Genomic DNA, 15,658 nt, shown 5'->3' with positions numbered 1-15,658 from the left:
TTGGAGCTACTAAGAAGACTACAGTCTCCTCTCCTAACCTGGCAACACAAGTTTGTAAAGACTTTATAGAAATAGAATTATATAGCATGTGCCTTTTTTCCTGTTTTTCATGGTATGTGTGCATGTGTCTGTAGTGCGCGTGTGCGTGCGTGTGTGTATGTGTGTGTGTGTGTTATGCCTGGGGGCACATTTCTGTGTGTCTGACCATGCACGTAGAGGTTGCAGGTTGACCTAAGTATCATCCTCAGATGCTTTTCTGCCTAATTCAGTGAAGCAGGGTCTCTCAATCAAACGCCGAGCTAACTACGATGGGTAGTCTTGCTTGCTTGAGGATCCCCTGTCTCCACCTTCTGACTCTGGAGTTGCCATGGCTACCTGGCAATTGCACAGGCCCTAGGGATCTGGAATCCAGTCCTCATGTCTACACAGCCAGTACTTTTAACAACTGAGCTATCTCTAGCCCTTGGCCATGGCATCTGTATTTCTTCTGGCTGACATACATGTCTATAGGTATTGTAGCATGCATTAGTACTTTATCCTTCTTGTGGGAAAGCAGCCCATATGGGCATATCACACTGCATATATCCATTCATGAATTGATGTCTCATTGTGGGGTATTTCTATTAGTCTCTGTGATTCTGCCAGGTCCAGCTTACCCAGATTGGGCAACTCACATGTCCAAACTGTCAAAGCCAAATGCAGATCGGATAAGGTCCTACGGCCTCACCTCAAGTCAGGTCTGAAAGAACTTAAGCCCTGTGTTCAGAAGAAATGTAGCTAAAGAAGGTTTCTGTTCATAGGGCTGAGAAAATGGGAGGGATTCCCCAGAATCCTCAGCAGTATATTGCAGGGGCATTGAGCCAAGGGCATCTCCTGCTGGCCCTCTCCCGACTCTCAGTGAGCCCCCGCTATGTCCTTTTTCCTTCGCCTCTGTCCCAAGACACAGCATCCCAGTAGGAACCTCAGGAGTGAGAGATGGTCAGGGTTATGGAAGAAACTGGAGAGAAGAAACTGGAAGTGTTCATTCCTTACTGTCAGCAAGATCCTCGCTGCCATCCCTGAATGCCACAAGGCAGGGAGAGGGGGCGTGTCTTCTGGGGGGCGTGTCTTCTCGAAGCCCTCCCACCAGGCCCCATGCAATCCAGGGCACAGGAGAAGTGGGAAGATGGACGGCCCACCTACCGTAGCCTTGCCCAGATAGTCCTTTTTGGCCAGCTGAGCCACCTGCCTCTCATTTGGACGGAACAGCCGACCCACAGGGATCACCACGGGCTCGAACAGCTTCTGCTTCTGGAAGAGAATGGTCAGTCACAGGTTATTAGGCAGTACTGGGTTCATTCTGAGCCAGACGTTGTTAGGTAAGCTCACGTGAGCATCATCATAGAGTGTGCTAGGACAACCTTGGTGGTTCAGCCATTGTGGAATGTGTGATTGGTTGGCTAAAACATCTTTGTATCTCTCAGGACTGTGTCTCCTTGTCGGAGAATGGGAGTGAGAAAGCCATTCCTGCTTTCCTCATCAAAAGGACCACTGGAAAACATATCAAAAGAAGAGTCCTTTCCAACCATAGTGGCTTGTCATTTGAGAGGGCTAGGCAGGAATGGTTGGGCTAATTCTTAGAGAATTTCAATGCATTTTGATCATATTTAGCTAACTCCTCCTCTTAACTCCTACCAGATCCACTCTCACCTCCTTAATCTTTATAATGTCGTGTCCTTTGTTTGTCTATTTGAAACAGAGTCTTAATGTGTAGCCTTAGCTGGTTTAGAGCTCATGATGTAGACCGGACTGGCCTGCAGTTCACAGAGATCTGTCTGTCACTGCCTCTGGAGTGCTGGAACTAAAGGTGTGTGCCAACCTTTTTTATTTTATTTTTTTTATTTTTTTTTTTAAATTTTTTTTCTTTTTTTTTTTTTAAAGATTTATTTATTTATTTATTTATTTATTATATGTAAGTACACTGTTGCTGTCTTCAGACACACCAGAAGAGGGCATCAGATCTCATTACGGATGGTTGTGAGCCACCATGTGGTTGCTGGGATTTGAACTCTGGACCTTCGGAAGAGCAGTCGGGTGCTCTTACCCACTGAGCCATCTCACCAGCCCCCCTTTTTTATTTTAAATAACACCTTAACTCCACTTTGTGTTATTTACAGTCTTCTGTATGTGACTATCCACTGGAGTATGGTTGACCTATCAGGAGCCACACCCCTTTAAAAAGACTGGCTCTCCTTCCCCTAGAAGCCACCAACTGTCCATAGCTCTTCAGTTAGGGATGGCTCATGAACCCCTTTCTGCTCCAAGCTAGAAGGTTGGCTGGCTTGATCCTCTACAGGCAACCACAGATGCTGCGAGTTATGTGCAGAGGTCCTGCCATGTCTAAAAGATAGTGTTTTATTCCGGTCCACCATGACCTCTGGCTCTTACAATTTTTCTGTCCCCCTCATCTGCCATGGCCCTGAGCCTTGGTGATAGGATGTGACACAGATGTCCCGTTTGCATCAGAGCACTACTCGGCCATTGATTCTCTGCCCTTGTAGGTTTCTGTGTTAACCACCATCCACTGCTTCACTGCACAAAAAAACTTGTCTGATGAGGACAGAGGCTGTGGCAAACTACAGGTACAGAGATACAAGTTTAGAGGGCAGTTGATACTGTGCCCTTTTAGCCAAGTGATAGTAGTAGGTTCACCTTTGGGGCCTGTGAGCTCCCCAGTGATGGGTCCATGCTCAGTTCTGCAGTACCTGCATGTGTTTCCTCCTATGCAGCGGGCCTTAAATCCAATCATGAAGCAGTTGGTTACCCCGGAGCACTCATGCCACTATTGCACCCCTGGACAGATCTGACAACCCCAATCTTCACTTCAGTTCACCAGGCTCACAGCTGAGTAAGACTTTTCTCCCAGCCACCTGCATAGAATCTTCTAGTACCATCAGAGCTAGCCGGCATGGAGGAAGCTTCTTGCTCAGTACCAACATGATTTCTCCATGTCCTGTGACCAGTGTGTGTGCTGCCTGAAGCAGTGTGGTCTTGTTGGAGCTACCCTGCACAGAGCATGATGCTCATCCCAGAAACTCAGTGCCAAGTGTGGGATACTTCCCCATGAGCCATCAGACAGGAGTATCCAGGAGACACTCCCCCCCCCAAAAAAAATACAGACTATTTTCAACGCTCTTGTTTGCCTACTGGAAGCGGTTGGCTTTAACCTCACCTTATATTGGTATTATTTACCCAGCACTCTCTTTTTCTAGAGCACTGACTCTTTTCCATTCTGTGTGGTGTCTTGGATTTCTGTCCCAGCATAGAGGGCACACTCAAGAGCCAAGCAAGGGCTCCGACAGTACTCTCTTGGGAACAAGTATTATTCATGTACACAGGCATACAAAACCATGAGCCCTCTTCTTGGTGTTTAAATACAGCTTATTTAAAATTAACTTTGGGGGACTGGAAGGTGACTCCGAAGTTTAGAGCACTTTCTGTTCTTCCAGAGGACTAGAGTTTGGTTCTCGGCCTCCACATCAGACAGCTTACAACTGTTACTACCTATAACTCCAGCTCCAGAGGATCTGTCACCCTTCTGGATGCTACGGCCACCTACCCACATATGCCCATTCTCACACATAGTCACATAATTTTAAATGAAACATCTCCAAATAAAGAAAAAAAAAAACCACTCTTGCTTCCAAATGGAATCAAACTATGAGTAATCATCTTCACAATTCCTTGGTAGAACTGGAACATTTTTGTGGGAACCACATTGAATCTGGCACTGTGCTGGACAGCCAGGACTTCAGGCAAGCAAACAGCCTCTGTCTTCACCGTGTTTGGAGGCTGCACATCCCCCAGAAGCCGCACATATTACCCAGGGCTCTACTAGAAGAGATTCAGGGGCTGTACTGTTCCATTCTCTAGGGTGTGGCTTCTTAGCTCGAATACAGGATGGAAGATGTTGAAAGAGCATTTGTTGGCCAGAACCAGCGAAGAAAATGCTCCCCATCATGGTGTCCTGGGAAACAAGTGGGCTCCAAGGAAACCCATCCCCTACCACACACACCCAGATGCTCTCCATGGCCTTGTCGATCTTGGAATGCCTGGGCTCGGACTTCATGTTGGTCGCCAATGCCAACTGCTCTTCTGCTTTCTTCCATTCCTCTTTCTTGGCATGCATCAGAGCGATATTATACAATACCTGAAAGAACAGAGGCCACACAAATCTTGAATCTGCTCCAAAACCAGGCACCAGGGAAGGGTTCACATGTACACACAGGGAATGCTGACTGGTGACATAGTTCCCTTCCCCAGGATTGAGGGGATAGTCAACACTTATTCTAACTACTGAGTTATGTCAGACATAAGTGGTGTTAAGAAAACACTTCATCATGCCTAAAGCCAGTATCTAGTGCATCCTTCAACAACCAAGTAGGTCAGGAGGGAACAAGAGCTAGTGTGTTGTTCTAATATAGAAAAGAAGAGCTTTCCTGGGGCCCCCTGGGGAGGCAGAGACAGAGCTAGGGAGAAAAATGAGTGTGTGATGTCGAATTCCTGCTCTTGTTAGGCCCAACAGGGTGGAAAAGGTTCCAGATGCATTGTTCTGAGCCAACAGACCCTGGCTGGGATGCCATGAATGGCCGGACAGTGACATAGCAGCATGCATGAGACAACTCCATGGTCAAAGTCTAAGGGAGGTGTGTCTTAGTCAGGGTTTTCATTCCTGCACAAAAATCATAACCAAGAAGCAAGTTGAGGAAGAAAGGGTTTATTCAGCTTACACTTCCCACACTGCTGTGTATCACCACAGGAAGTCAGGACTAGAACTCAAGCAGGTCAGGAAGCAGGCGCTGATGCAGAGGCCATGGAGGGATGTTCCTTACTGGCTTGCTTCCCCTGGCTTGCTCAGCTTGCTTTCTTATAGAACCCAGGACTACCAGCCCAGGGATGGCACCACCCACAAGGGGCCTTTCCCCTTGATCACTAATTGAGAAAATACACCACAGCTGGATCTCATGGAAGCATTTCCCCAACTGAAGCGCCTTTCTCTGTGATAACTCCAACCCATGTCTAGTTGACACAAAACCAGCTAGTACAAGGTGGAAAGAGAGTTAGCATGCACAGAGCCCAGGGAAACACTTGAGTGGCATCAGGAAAGGAGGTGGCAGAACATCCCAGGCCTCGAGTTGAATTGTGGGTTCCTCAGTGTCTGCTTTATTATAATGCTGCACAATGCACACAAGAACCAACTAAACTTTTGTACATATTGATAAGATGAAAGAACATTAGGCAGTTCTGCAGTGCTGTTCTGCAGCAAAAATTGAATGCTCCTTGCCAACAAACAATTCTACCATGCTAGATGCACCTGGGTGATGGGACTGCCATTTCCATGGAGGTAATAGCTGGTGCTGGTGCTGGTGCTGGCGCTGGTAGCCAGGATCAACCCCAGAACAAAGCTCTCCCTTCCCTTTCACAGTCAGCTCTGAGGACAGGTGAGCTGGTACTTTCTGCATAGGTCATCAGTGGCTTAGAGTGGTTGAAATAAGGAGTTTTTTCACACGTATTTATTGGGTGTGTGAGTCATGGCACATGTCAGAAGCCAACTTGTAGGGGTCAGTCCTTTCCTTCTACTGGGTGGGTCCTAGGGTTTTAACTAAGGTCATAGGCCTTAGCCACAAGCATCTCCAACCCATTGAGCCATCTCATCAGGTCCAAGGACTCAGGATCTGGACTCAAGATTTTTTTTTTTTTAAACTTAACTATGGTACAAAAGAGAAATACATTCAGTATAGAAAGAGGACTTCTGGAGTTTTAATTTGTATTTTTTCCCCACACTATTGACACACTGCAAAACCCTCTTGCAGTTTGGTTGGTGTCGTAGAGCCTTGCCTTCTACTCTACATGCAAGCACAAAGGAAAGCAAGTGGCCCACTGTAGGAGGCGAGAAGGTTGGTGTGGCATGTGGGGGCGGGAGGTGTCTCTGCTACCACCACGACCAGCAGAATAAAAATCCACAGGTGACAAGAAGGCAGTTTAGTTCAGCACCACTAAGTAGCCAGTGTTGGTGCAAACTTTGAGAGTCTGACCCTGAGTAGTTTATTTCAGCCATATTTAAGCACAGCACAGTTTGGTGGAAACTTAGTCCTGTGTGCACAATAAAGCATAAAGTACGCTAAGTAAAGATTGGGGGTGACTACATAGGAACTCTAGAGGACATGAGACATCTTTCATAGAGATGGGTTCTGAGCGAGCTGGGTGGTAGTGCATGCCTTTAGTCCAGCATTTGGGAGGCAGGAGCAGTGAATTTCTGAGTTCAAGGCTAGCCTGGTCTACAGGGTGAGTTCCAGGATAGCCAAGGCTACATAGAAAGAAAAAAAAAATCTGTCATAAAACAAAAGAAAGAAAGAAACAAAAAATGGGTTCTAAAGATTGGCTGAGAAAAACAAGCTTATGGTGGGAAACCAAGTGTGGTCTGGGCTACACAGCACAAAGGTCACCAGGCTATTAACCACATCAGCCCCCGCCTTCTGGGTTGATATCGGGTTAGACACCCCTACCTTTGAAGGAACAACACTGTGTTTAACATCCCGGGTTTCCCTATTGCTTGTCTGTGAGCACAAGGGCTCCATGCCTGGTACAACACACTGGTGTGCTGTGTCAGAAAGCAATGATGCACGTGGGGTAGGTGTGTCAAACACATTTTTGACTTATAATAACTTTCTCCTTTTTTTTTTTTTTTTTTTTTTTTTGAGACAGGGTTTCTCTCTATAGCTCTGGCTGTCCTAGAACTCACTTTGTAGACCAGGCTGGCCTCGAACTCAGAAATCTGCCTGCCTCTGCCTCCGGAGTGCTGGGATTAAAGGCGTGCGCCACCACACCTGGCAACTTTCTCCTTATTGAGGAGCCACTGAGGATGTGGCTCATATATGGACAGAACCTGTCATCATAAGTTGAGAAGCATGTGGCACAAACTTGGCTGCCCGTTACTATTTACTACAGGTGACAGAAAAGAGACCACAATAAACTTTAAAATTTTCTTATTTTCTTTCTCAGTTGCCTTCTCTTAAGGCCTCTCCCCATAACCACTTTTTTTTTTTTTGGCTAGAAGGACCTTGAGACTCCTCCACAGAATGGCTTAAGTAAATGCCTAGTTTCTTAATCATTTTGACCCTAACAACAGGGAAAATGTCCTCCTGTGAAGGACTTGCTTGGTACCACAAGGCCCACTTCCTTGTCTAGCGCTGCCTGCTCACCCCCTTCAGACCTGTAAGTGACAAGCGGCCCTCGGCAGGGTGAGTGACAATGTTTGGGGACCATTTTGATCATGGCAAGGTGAGGTGGGAAGCTCCTGGCCATCTAGAGGGGAGAGGCCAGAGATGGAGCCAAAAATCCCACCAGGTACAGGGCAGGCCCTGTAACAAAGCCTTTGCTCTAACTTATGGGGGGAGATAACCCCTGTCCTCAGGGAACCAGCCTCAGGCCAGCCAATTCCCAAAGCAAAGGTACGTCTTCCCTTGTGAGCAATGGCGTAGCTGTGTGCCTGCTACAGAGTAGAACGGGCCACGGGCCACCCGTCCCCAGGGACTCGGGCAGAGAGAGAAAATCTATTTTTACTAGCATCTCTAAGCAACCGTGGGAACGCTTCACTTCTTGTGCCTGAGAAACCGAAGCAAAAGAAGACGTTTGCTCAGCATGCTTCTAAATAAAGGTCACCGACATTTCCAGGGGCTTTTTGTTTTTAAAGCTGGCAGTGTATATTTGGAAGTTTGATAGGGAAGGTTATTTGTGGAAGAAAAGTTCATAAACTCACAAATCAAAGCCAGCCATGCCTGTCCTTTTTAGTAATAGTGGGAAGACGTTGTCCTTGTTTGGAGAACTTCACCTCTCTGTGTACTTAGTGCGTTTCTTCCACAGACCTGTACCAGACAGCCCTCAGTCTCTCTTCCAGAGTTAATCAAGTACCCAGGCGGGTTACTGCAGGTTCCTCACAGACAGAGAACCCACGATTTTGAACAGGGCAGAGTAAAGTTGAGGAAATAGCTTGTCATATGCAAATTGCTGAGTAAAATATGCAAATTGCTGAGTAAAATATGCAAATTGCTGTGACTACTCTCCCAGGCCACCAGCACACACTCACTCCTGTCTGGTCTCCCTTCAAAGCACACAATGGGCTTATTTTTGCATTGGCTTTTGAGTCAGAAACTAAAAAAAAAAAAAAAGTTTCCTCTCAGGTATCAAATGACTCTATAAGCAGTGCGAAATCATCAAATCTCCCTCCCCTCCTCTCGCCTTTCCTCCCCCCACACCCTCTCCCTTTCTTTTCTCCCTTTGTCAATGCTGGTGTCAGATCCTGGGCCTCACGCAAGCCGGGAAAACACGTTTTCACCTCTAACCTACACGCATCTCAGTGTTTTCTTAACAGACAGCCTGCGGCTCTAGGCACAGAGATCACGTGACTTGGGCCAGCTGCTGCCACAACTGCTAGACCATTGTGCTTCCCTCGAGGGCCATCCCTGCCCTCCTCACCTCACAGGCAAACAGCTTGAACTGCAGCCCCAGGATCTTGTAGTCTATCAGCTGGTTCCCACGAAGCTGCGTCAAGGCCTCTTTAAGGTCTTTGATAGCAAGGTCGTACCTGCAGGACAGGAGGAGAAGAGAGCTGGTCCCATGCAGGTCATGGAGAGAGAAATGCAGAACCCACGTCTCTGTGCTTCTCCGTTCCCCATCCATCCCACTAAAAGAAGCCCTCCTGTTCTGTTTGACCTTCTCCCTTTTCTCCAACCCTGTGCACAAAGACTTTACAAACTATGTATGACTTTTGCACACTAGGGCTAACCAGCACAGCTTGTGGGGACCTTCGGTCTATGACAGCAATGTAGATTATTCTTCTCTAAGTGTTGTATGTATAATTCCCACCTTTCTGATGACCTGAGTGACCTTCAAACACAGCTCTCAGCCTCACTGGAGAGCTCCAAGCAGAACCACCCTGCTTCTCTCTGGAAGAGTCTCAAAGCAGTCCCCACCACCCTCACTCAAGGACAGATCGTCCTGGCCACAGCTGCCAGGGGTTCCTCGTTACAGCTATAGCTGTGGGTACCATCCTCCTGCCTAGAGCCTGTTGTGTCTTCTGTTGAGACCATTTGGGGTTTGTGGCCTCTTGCCCCCTCCACACAGTCTGGGGAAGAGGGAGACATTATCTCAGGTCTGTAAAGAATGAGAAGGTAGGCTTCCTGGACCCCTGTCTGTAAGCACAGGCTGTGTGTGGCTGTCTGGTCCCCTGAAGCAAGGAGAGGGCAGGTGGAGGGCGCAGGTGTCCTGTTCTCTGAGCAGATACAATTCCCACTGTGTTCCACAGCCTGTTTGGGAGCAGGGGCAATCTCAGAGGGGACACTTTAAGTGTCATCAGCACTAACGCTACAATCGTGCCTTGCTCCCTGCAGAGTTGGCTGAGCAGGTGGTTTTCAGCTGCGGCGATGCCCTGAGTCTACCTGGCACTGTAGGGACTCAGCAAAGTTCTCCATGCAATTCTCTGTCTCATCAAGATGTCCACAATGTTTTGTTTTGTTTTGTTTAAAAAAAAGGACAAGTTACCCAGAGTGCTTGTTTTGTGAGAAGGAGCTGGTGGGTGGGGCAGCCCTGCTAACATCCCATTTGTTAATGTTGTTATTTTGAAATAGGGTCTGATGCATCCAAAGCTGGTGTTAAACTCAATGTGTAACCTGGGATGACCTTGAAGTTCTGGTCCTTCTGCTTCTACCTCTTGAATGCTGGATTGTACCCAGTGTATGCTGGGGGATCAAGTGACCTAAGCTTGCTTCTTGCAAGCTAGGCAAGCGCTACCAACTGAGCTACACCCCCAGCCCTGATGTCCATTGCACGAATCATTTGCCTGGCTGCCCCCTCCCACCTGGCTGCAGCTTCCCTCCTCACCCCCGCGCTTGTGACCTCAGCTATGGCAAGGGGCTCGGCTTTAACACACAGCTCTGGCTCCCACTGCACAGGTCTGAGTAGGATCAGTTCTGAAAGAGGTCCAGCCCTTCTGGCTGGCCCCCTTCCAAATGCCCTCCTATGCCATCTGGAGGCTTCCTAAGACATCTGCCGAGAAACAGCCACACCCCCAGAATAGACAGGCTCTTGGCTCCAGAGGACGTTTCCTTGGCGTTTCTGTCGCCAACACCATAGGGACTCCTTGGTAACCTCTGAAGCAGCTGTTTGCCTTCTGCTACCAATACACACACAGTCTAGAGTCCCGGAGCTCACAGTCTGGAATCAGTGAGAGGGAGGAGTCGAAACAGGCCGCACCCCCAGCGTGCTGCCCCTGAAGTTCCAACAGGTGGACAGAGCCAATCCTCTCAGCCCAGCAGGAAGAAGGCTTTGCCTCCTCCCCTTTCTAGACCAGCTCCGCCCTATTCTGAAAGGTCTCACTCACCCTGCTTTTATTTCCACAGCCTGAAGATCCGGGAGGCTCATCGTGTGAATGATAACTTACAGTGGCTCCCTGCCCGCCCCTCACCCAACCCCCCCCCCTGCTCCCTTCTTTGGGTTGACAAGGTCGGGACAGGGAAGTTTGATGGGAGGGAGAGAGTCATTTTGAGCTACCATCTGCTGCTTGGGAAACGCTTCTGACTTTGTTCTGCTAGAATTTAAGACCGGCAACACTGAAGCCGGGTGAGTGAGTGGTCTGGTCGAGGGGACAGACCCTCCTTGGTAGGAATGACCCTGTTAAGACAAGCCCCAGTGCAATGGGAAGGAATGCCTAACCCATTCAATACCAACTCACCTCTCTAGGTCACTGTGCACTTCCAATCTGCTTGGGGCCCAACTTTGCTTTACACCACAGTCACAGACTTAGTTCCCCCTTTTAATCTACACCTTCCTGGAAGTAGACATTTGTCTACTTCATTCAAAACTCATAATTATTTCAACACATATGGGTGTGATAGTTTGAATGGCATTCAGTACCAACTCACCTCTCTAGGTCACTGTGCACTTCCAATCTGCTTGGGGCCCAACTTTGCTTTACACCACAGTCACAGACTTAGTTCCCCCTTTTAATCTACACCTTCCTGGAAGTAGACATTTGTCTACTTCATTCAAAACTCATAATTATTTCAACACATATGGGTGTGATAGTTTGAATGGAATTGGCCCCCATAGACCATATCACCCATAGAGAATGTCACTATTAGAAGGTGTGGGCTTGTTAGAGGAAGTGTGTCACTGTGGGGGTGGGGCTTGAGGTCTCATATGCTCAAGACATGCCCAGTGGCTAAGTCACCTCCTGCTGCCAATAGATCAAGATGTAGATGGTATGATGTTTGCCTGGACTCTGCCATGCTTCTCACCATGACAATAATGGACTAGACCTCTGAAACTGTATGCCAGCCTGATTAAATGTTGCCTTGAGGGCTGGAGCGGTAGCTCAGTAGTTAAGAGCACTGGCTGCTCTTCCAGCAACCATATGGTGGCTCACAACCATCTGTAATGGGATCTGATGCCCTCTTCTGGTGTGTCTGAAGACAGCTACAGTGTACTCACATAAAATAAATAGTTGATTTGGTCATAGTGTTTCTTCACAGCAATGAAACCCTATGTAAGACAATGGGTCTGTAAAGATTTTTGTTGTTTAAAAAATTCCGAAAGACCCAGGCATAGTGCATGCCTGCAATCCCCGGGCTGGGGAGGTAAAGGCAAGAGGACCAAGAAATGAAGGTCAGCCCCAGCTACAGAGAAGATGCTGGGAGCAGACAAACGACTGAGTGAAAAAAAAAAGGGGGGAAGGACAGAAGAAAAAGAAGGAGCTGGGGAGGTGGCTCAGTTGTAAAGCTTTTATTCCTCAAGCATGAGACCTGAGCTCAGATCTCAGGGACTCAGGGAACAAAGGCCAAGCACGGTGGCTGGAGAGATGGCTTAGTGGTTAAGAGTGGTATCTGCTCTCACTGAAGACTGGGGTTTGATTCCAAGCACTCACATGGTGGCTCATACCCATCCATAATCCAGGGGATCTGGTACAAGCTCTGGACCCCATGGGCCTCAGGCATGCACATGATACACGTTCATTCCTGAAGGCAAAACACTTGCACACAGGGGGCTGGTGCAGATGGGCTTTGGCTTTTACCTTTCTCCCCCTGCTAAAAACCCTTGGTTTACGTTCCTAAAGCTAGCCCCAGGGTCTATTTCCTTATTTGGCCACTTCCTCCTCCTGAGACTGAATACCAAGGTCCAGCTATTAAAGGCCTCCACTTTTGGCTAATTAACAAGCCCAACCAAAACAAAGCAGCCCACCCTAACTCAGGGGTTCCCCTTTACCTTTAGAAAGTGCCATTTGCCTATGGGCTACATCCATCTCCTCTCCATCCAGAGGCAGTCCTTTGCCTCTCTGGGGCAAACATCCCTTCCCCCTTTCGCTTGTTCCTTTTTTTTTTTTTTCTTGTCCCTTATCCTCTGTCTCCAGTCTTTGTCTTTATTCCCTGCCCTTTGTCCCTCTGGGGCAAATAAAGCTCCTTTGTGTTGAGAACTTGGTCTTGGGGTGTCCTGGGCTGACTCTGGTCCTTTCATACATAAAATAATCTTAAAAGGAAAAAGAAAAAAAAAAAAAAGCCAAGCCTGAGAGTATGTACCTATAATCCCAGATCTGGGGATGCAGAGACAAACAGATCCTGGGGATCTACGGGCAGGCGAGCCAAGTGACCAATGTGACCAACTCTGTATTCAGTGAGTTAGCTCTGGCCCCTAGGGCCTCTTGGGAAGGCTTTGATATGAGGGTGGTGAGCCTGTAGAGTGGGGTGCTCAGCTATTGCTAAGAGCAACCACTAGTGCTCATAGACTTCAAAGGTTCTCCTTAGACATGGTCAGTTACCTCAGTGAGAAGAAAATACAAGTCTTATTGGAAGAAAAGTCGCAGCCACATCTTCTGGTGTATCTGAAGACAGCTATAGTGTACTTAGATAAAATGATAAATAAATCTTAAAAAAAAAAATCTGAGGGCTGGTGAGATGGCTCAGCGGATAAGAGCACTGACTGCTCTTCCAAAGGACCTGATTTCAAATTCCAGCAACCACATGGTGGCTCACAACCATCTGTAACGAGATCTGACGCTCTTTTCTGGAGTGTCTGAAGACAGCTACAGGGTACTTACATATAATAAATAAATAAATCTTTAAAAAGAGAAAAAGAACCTTAAAAAAAAATCTGAGAAAAACAATCCACCAAACTTAATCTTTAGGTCTGCAACTCTCTAATGAAGAAATAATAGCAAGTTTAGCATATTCTCAACCCTGTCTTGCTGAGAGATCCCTAGAAAGTGTTTTCCCTGACACAAACCTGGTCTCAGTGGGGCTTACATTTGGAAGCACATTTGTGATCCTTTCTTTCTTCCTTCCTTCCTTCCTTCCTTCCTTCCTTTCTTTCTTTCTTTCTTTCTTTCTTTCTTTCTTTCTTTCTTTCTTTCTTTCTTTCTTTCCTTCTTTCTTTCTTTCTTCTTTTCTTTTTTAGTTTTATATGTTTATTATATATACAGCATTCTGCCTTCATGTATGCCTGCAGATCAGAAGAGGGCATCAGATCCCATTACAGATGGTTGTGAGCCACCACGTGGTTGCTGGGAACTGAACTCAGGACCTCTGGAAGAGCAGTCAGTGCTCTTATCCTCTAAGGCATCTCTCCAGCTCCCATTTGTTATCCTTAAGGCGCCACCCTCTATCAAAGTATTCAGCTCGGTCTGTAAGTATCCAGCTTCTGCTGCGTGACAGAGTCCACTCAAAATATGCCTGCCCTGTGCCTTGTCGGGGTGACCACCTCTGCAATCCACTTCTGGTCCTTGTCACTGGCGCTGCCCTGGTTCTGACCCTCATTGTTCCTGAGGACATCAGGGTTCACTTCCAAATTGACTTCCCAAGCACCAGTCTTCTTTGTTCATAGTCTAGAGTGACTTAATCCCTCGGTGACCTGCTTGAAAACTTCCAGGAATTTACTGTCAATTCCCCTCCCCCTTCAGGGTATCCCCTGCTTCCCAGCCCCCCTGGATGCCCTGCACCCCAGCCTCACCACACTTTCCCAGTTTCACTGTTGGAAAATTCTTCCTTCCACTCAACCATTTTCCTCTTCCCTAGAACGTGTGCACACATTGGACACTTTCCTGAGTCACTTTGCTGTCTGGTTTTGCCTAAAATATCTAAAATCCACATTTCGAATATTATCCCTTTGATGTGTGTGTGTGTGTGTGTGTGTATGTGTGTGTATGTTCTTTGGGCATTTGAGGGTAGAATAACACTCATTTTGGGTTTTTTGTTTGTTTGTTTTGGTTTGTCTTTTTACTTAAAACAGTAAATAGCCTGAAATGTGCACAAGGTGATGGAGGGAAAGGTACTTCATTATTATCCCAACATCCAGAAACAACTAGAATAGTACATTGGCCGATGCCCTTCCAGACTGTGCAACAAATGGGTTTTGTAGTAATATGGTATTTGGAAACCATTGTTTAAATTTTGCCATCAACTGTAAACTCTATCTATCTAAACACACATATTTAATTTATCTGTATTAACTTATACATCTGCTGCTAACAGTTTGCATTCTTATTTTTGTGACAGGGTCATCCTCCCAGCACCCACCCTCTAGTTTAAACTGGCTTTTGCAAACACATTCAGCATGGGTGAAGCCAGGATTGATTTGCTTTCATGATGAGCCTTGTCTTGGGACTGCTCAGTCCCGCACAGAGAGGCACCGTGAACGTCCTCATTAAGGACATTGGCGAGAGGGCTGGGTAGCCAAACAACCAGCCAGTGGCTGTTTCAGGCTCCTTGCCCCTAATGATGACTTACTTACAATGAGGTCAGGCTTGCCTCCCCTCCCCAGAAAAGCCTCTTGCATACTACTCCTTGCATAACTGCCTAGAGAAAGCAAGCCAGCCTTCCTACCCACAGAAGCTGGAGGTCCTAATTGAATACCAAGACTACAGAACAAAGCCCGACCCATCAGGGGCTCTCACACTCCCACAGCCTGAGTGGCAGCGGACCACTTACTTCTCCATTCTGTAGTAGAGCATTCCTCTCTGGAAGTAGGCCACTGCGGAGTGCTTGTCTCTGTTGATGCTTTTGGTGAAGGCCTGCAGGAGGAAAGGTCCATAAGGAAGTGTCAGAGTATTGCCAGGGAAAGGCAAGACTTGTGTCATAATGATTCGGCAATTCAAGGTGACAAAACTGGCCCTGGGGTACAGAGATCTTGGATCAAAATGCCCTGGGGTGTTATTTCCTCTTTGCATAGCCTGTGGTAAGTTACCTAATCTTCTTGAACCTCCTTGTTTTCCTCTGGAAAATAAGTGATGGGGACAGAGAGATGGCTCAGCAGATAAGAGTGCTTGCTGCACGTCCAGAGGACCTACATACACTTCCCAGCACCCACATAGTGGCTCCCAATCATCTGAAATTCTAGTTCTAGCGGCTCTGATGGCCTCTCTGGCCTCCTTGAGAATCAGGTATGCACATGTTGTCAAAACAAGCATGCCATCAAAATAACCGCTCACATTAAAAATAATAATAATAATAAAAATAAAATAATAGTGATATAGTTAGAATGTATATTGTATTTGCTTGATACAAATTTATTGTGTGATCATTTATATCACTAAATAACAAGTAAGAAAACATATATAGTATTATTCATATTGGAT

The 15,658-nt window shown here is 47.0% G+C and overlaps 1 protein-coding gene across 2 annotated transcripts in view; it reads right to left on the bottom strand.

The window, feature by feature from the left end:
• The window catches only part of Ncf2 (neutrophil cytosolic factor 2), a 33,567-nt gene that overhangs the window by 13,067 nt on the left and 4,842 nt on the right, over window positions 1–15,658 (bottom strand). For both annotated transcript variants that reach the window (XM_085841976.1, XM_021165728.2), the window contains 4 exons: window positions 15,012–15,094; window positions 8,515–8,623; window positions 4,055–4,189; window positions 1,183–1,290 (listed from right to left, as the gene is read on the bottom strand). In XM_085841976.1, the coding sequence (XP_085698102.1) occupies window positions 1,183–1,290; window positions 4,055–4,189; window positions 8,515–8,623; window positions 15,012–15,094 (435 nt within the window). The remainder of the gene's footprint in view (window positions 1–1,182; window positions 1,291–4,054; window positions 4,190–8,514; window positions 8,624–15,011; window positions 15,095–15,658) is intronic.

The sequence above is a fragment of the Mus caroli genome, unplaced genomic scaffold (genome assembly GCF_978045245.1).
Source record: "Mus caroli unplaced genomic scaffold, Mus_caroli_1 scaffold_1, whole genome shotgun sequence".
NCBI lineage: Eukaryota > Metazoa > Chordata > Mammalia > Rodentia > Muridae > Mus > Mus caroli.
Note: the sequence above shows the minus strand (reverse complement) of the source record. Positions and strands in the feature narration are given on the sequence as shown.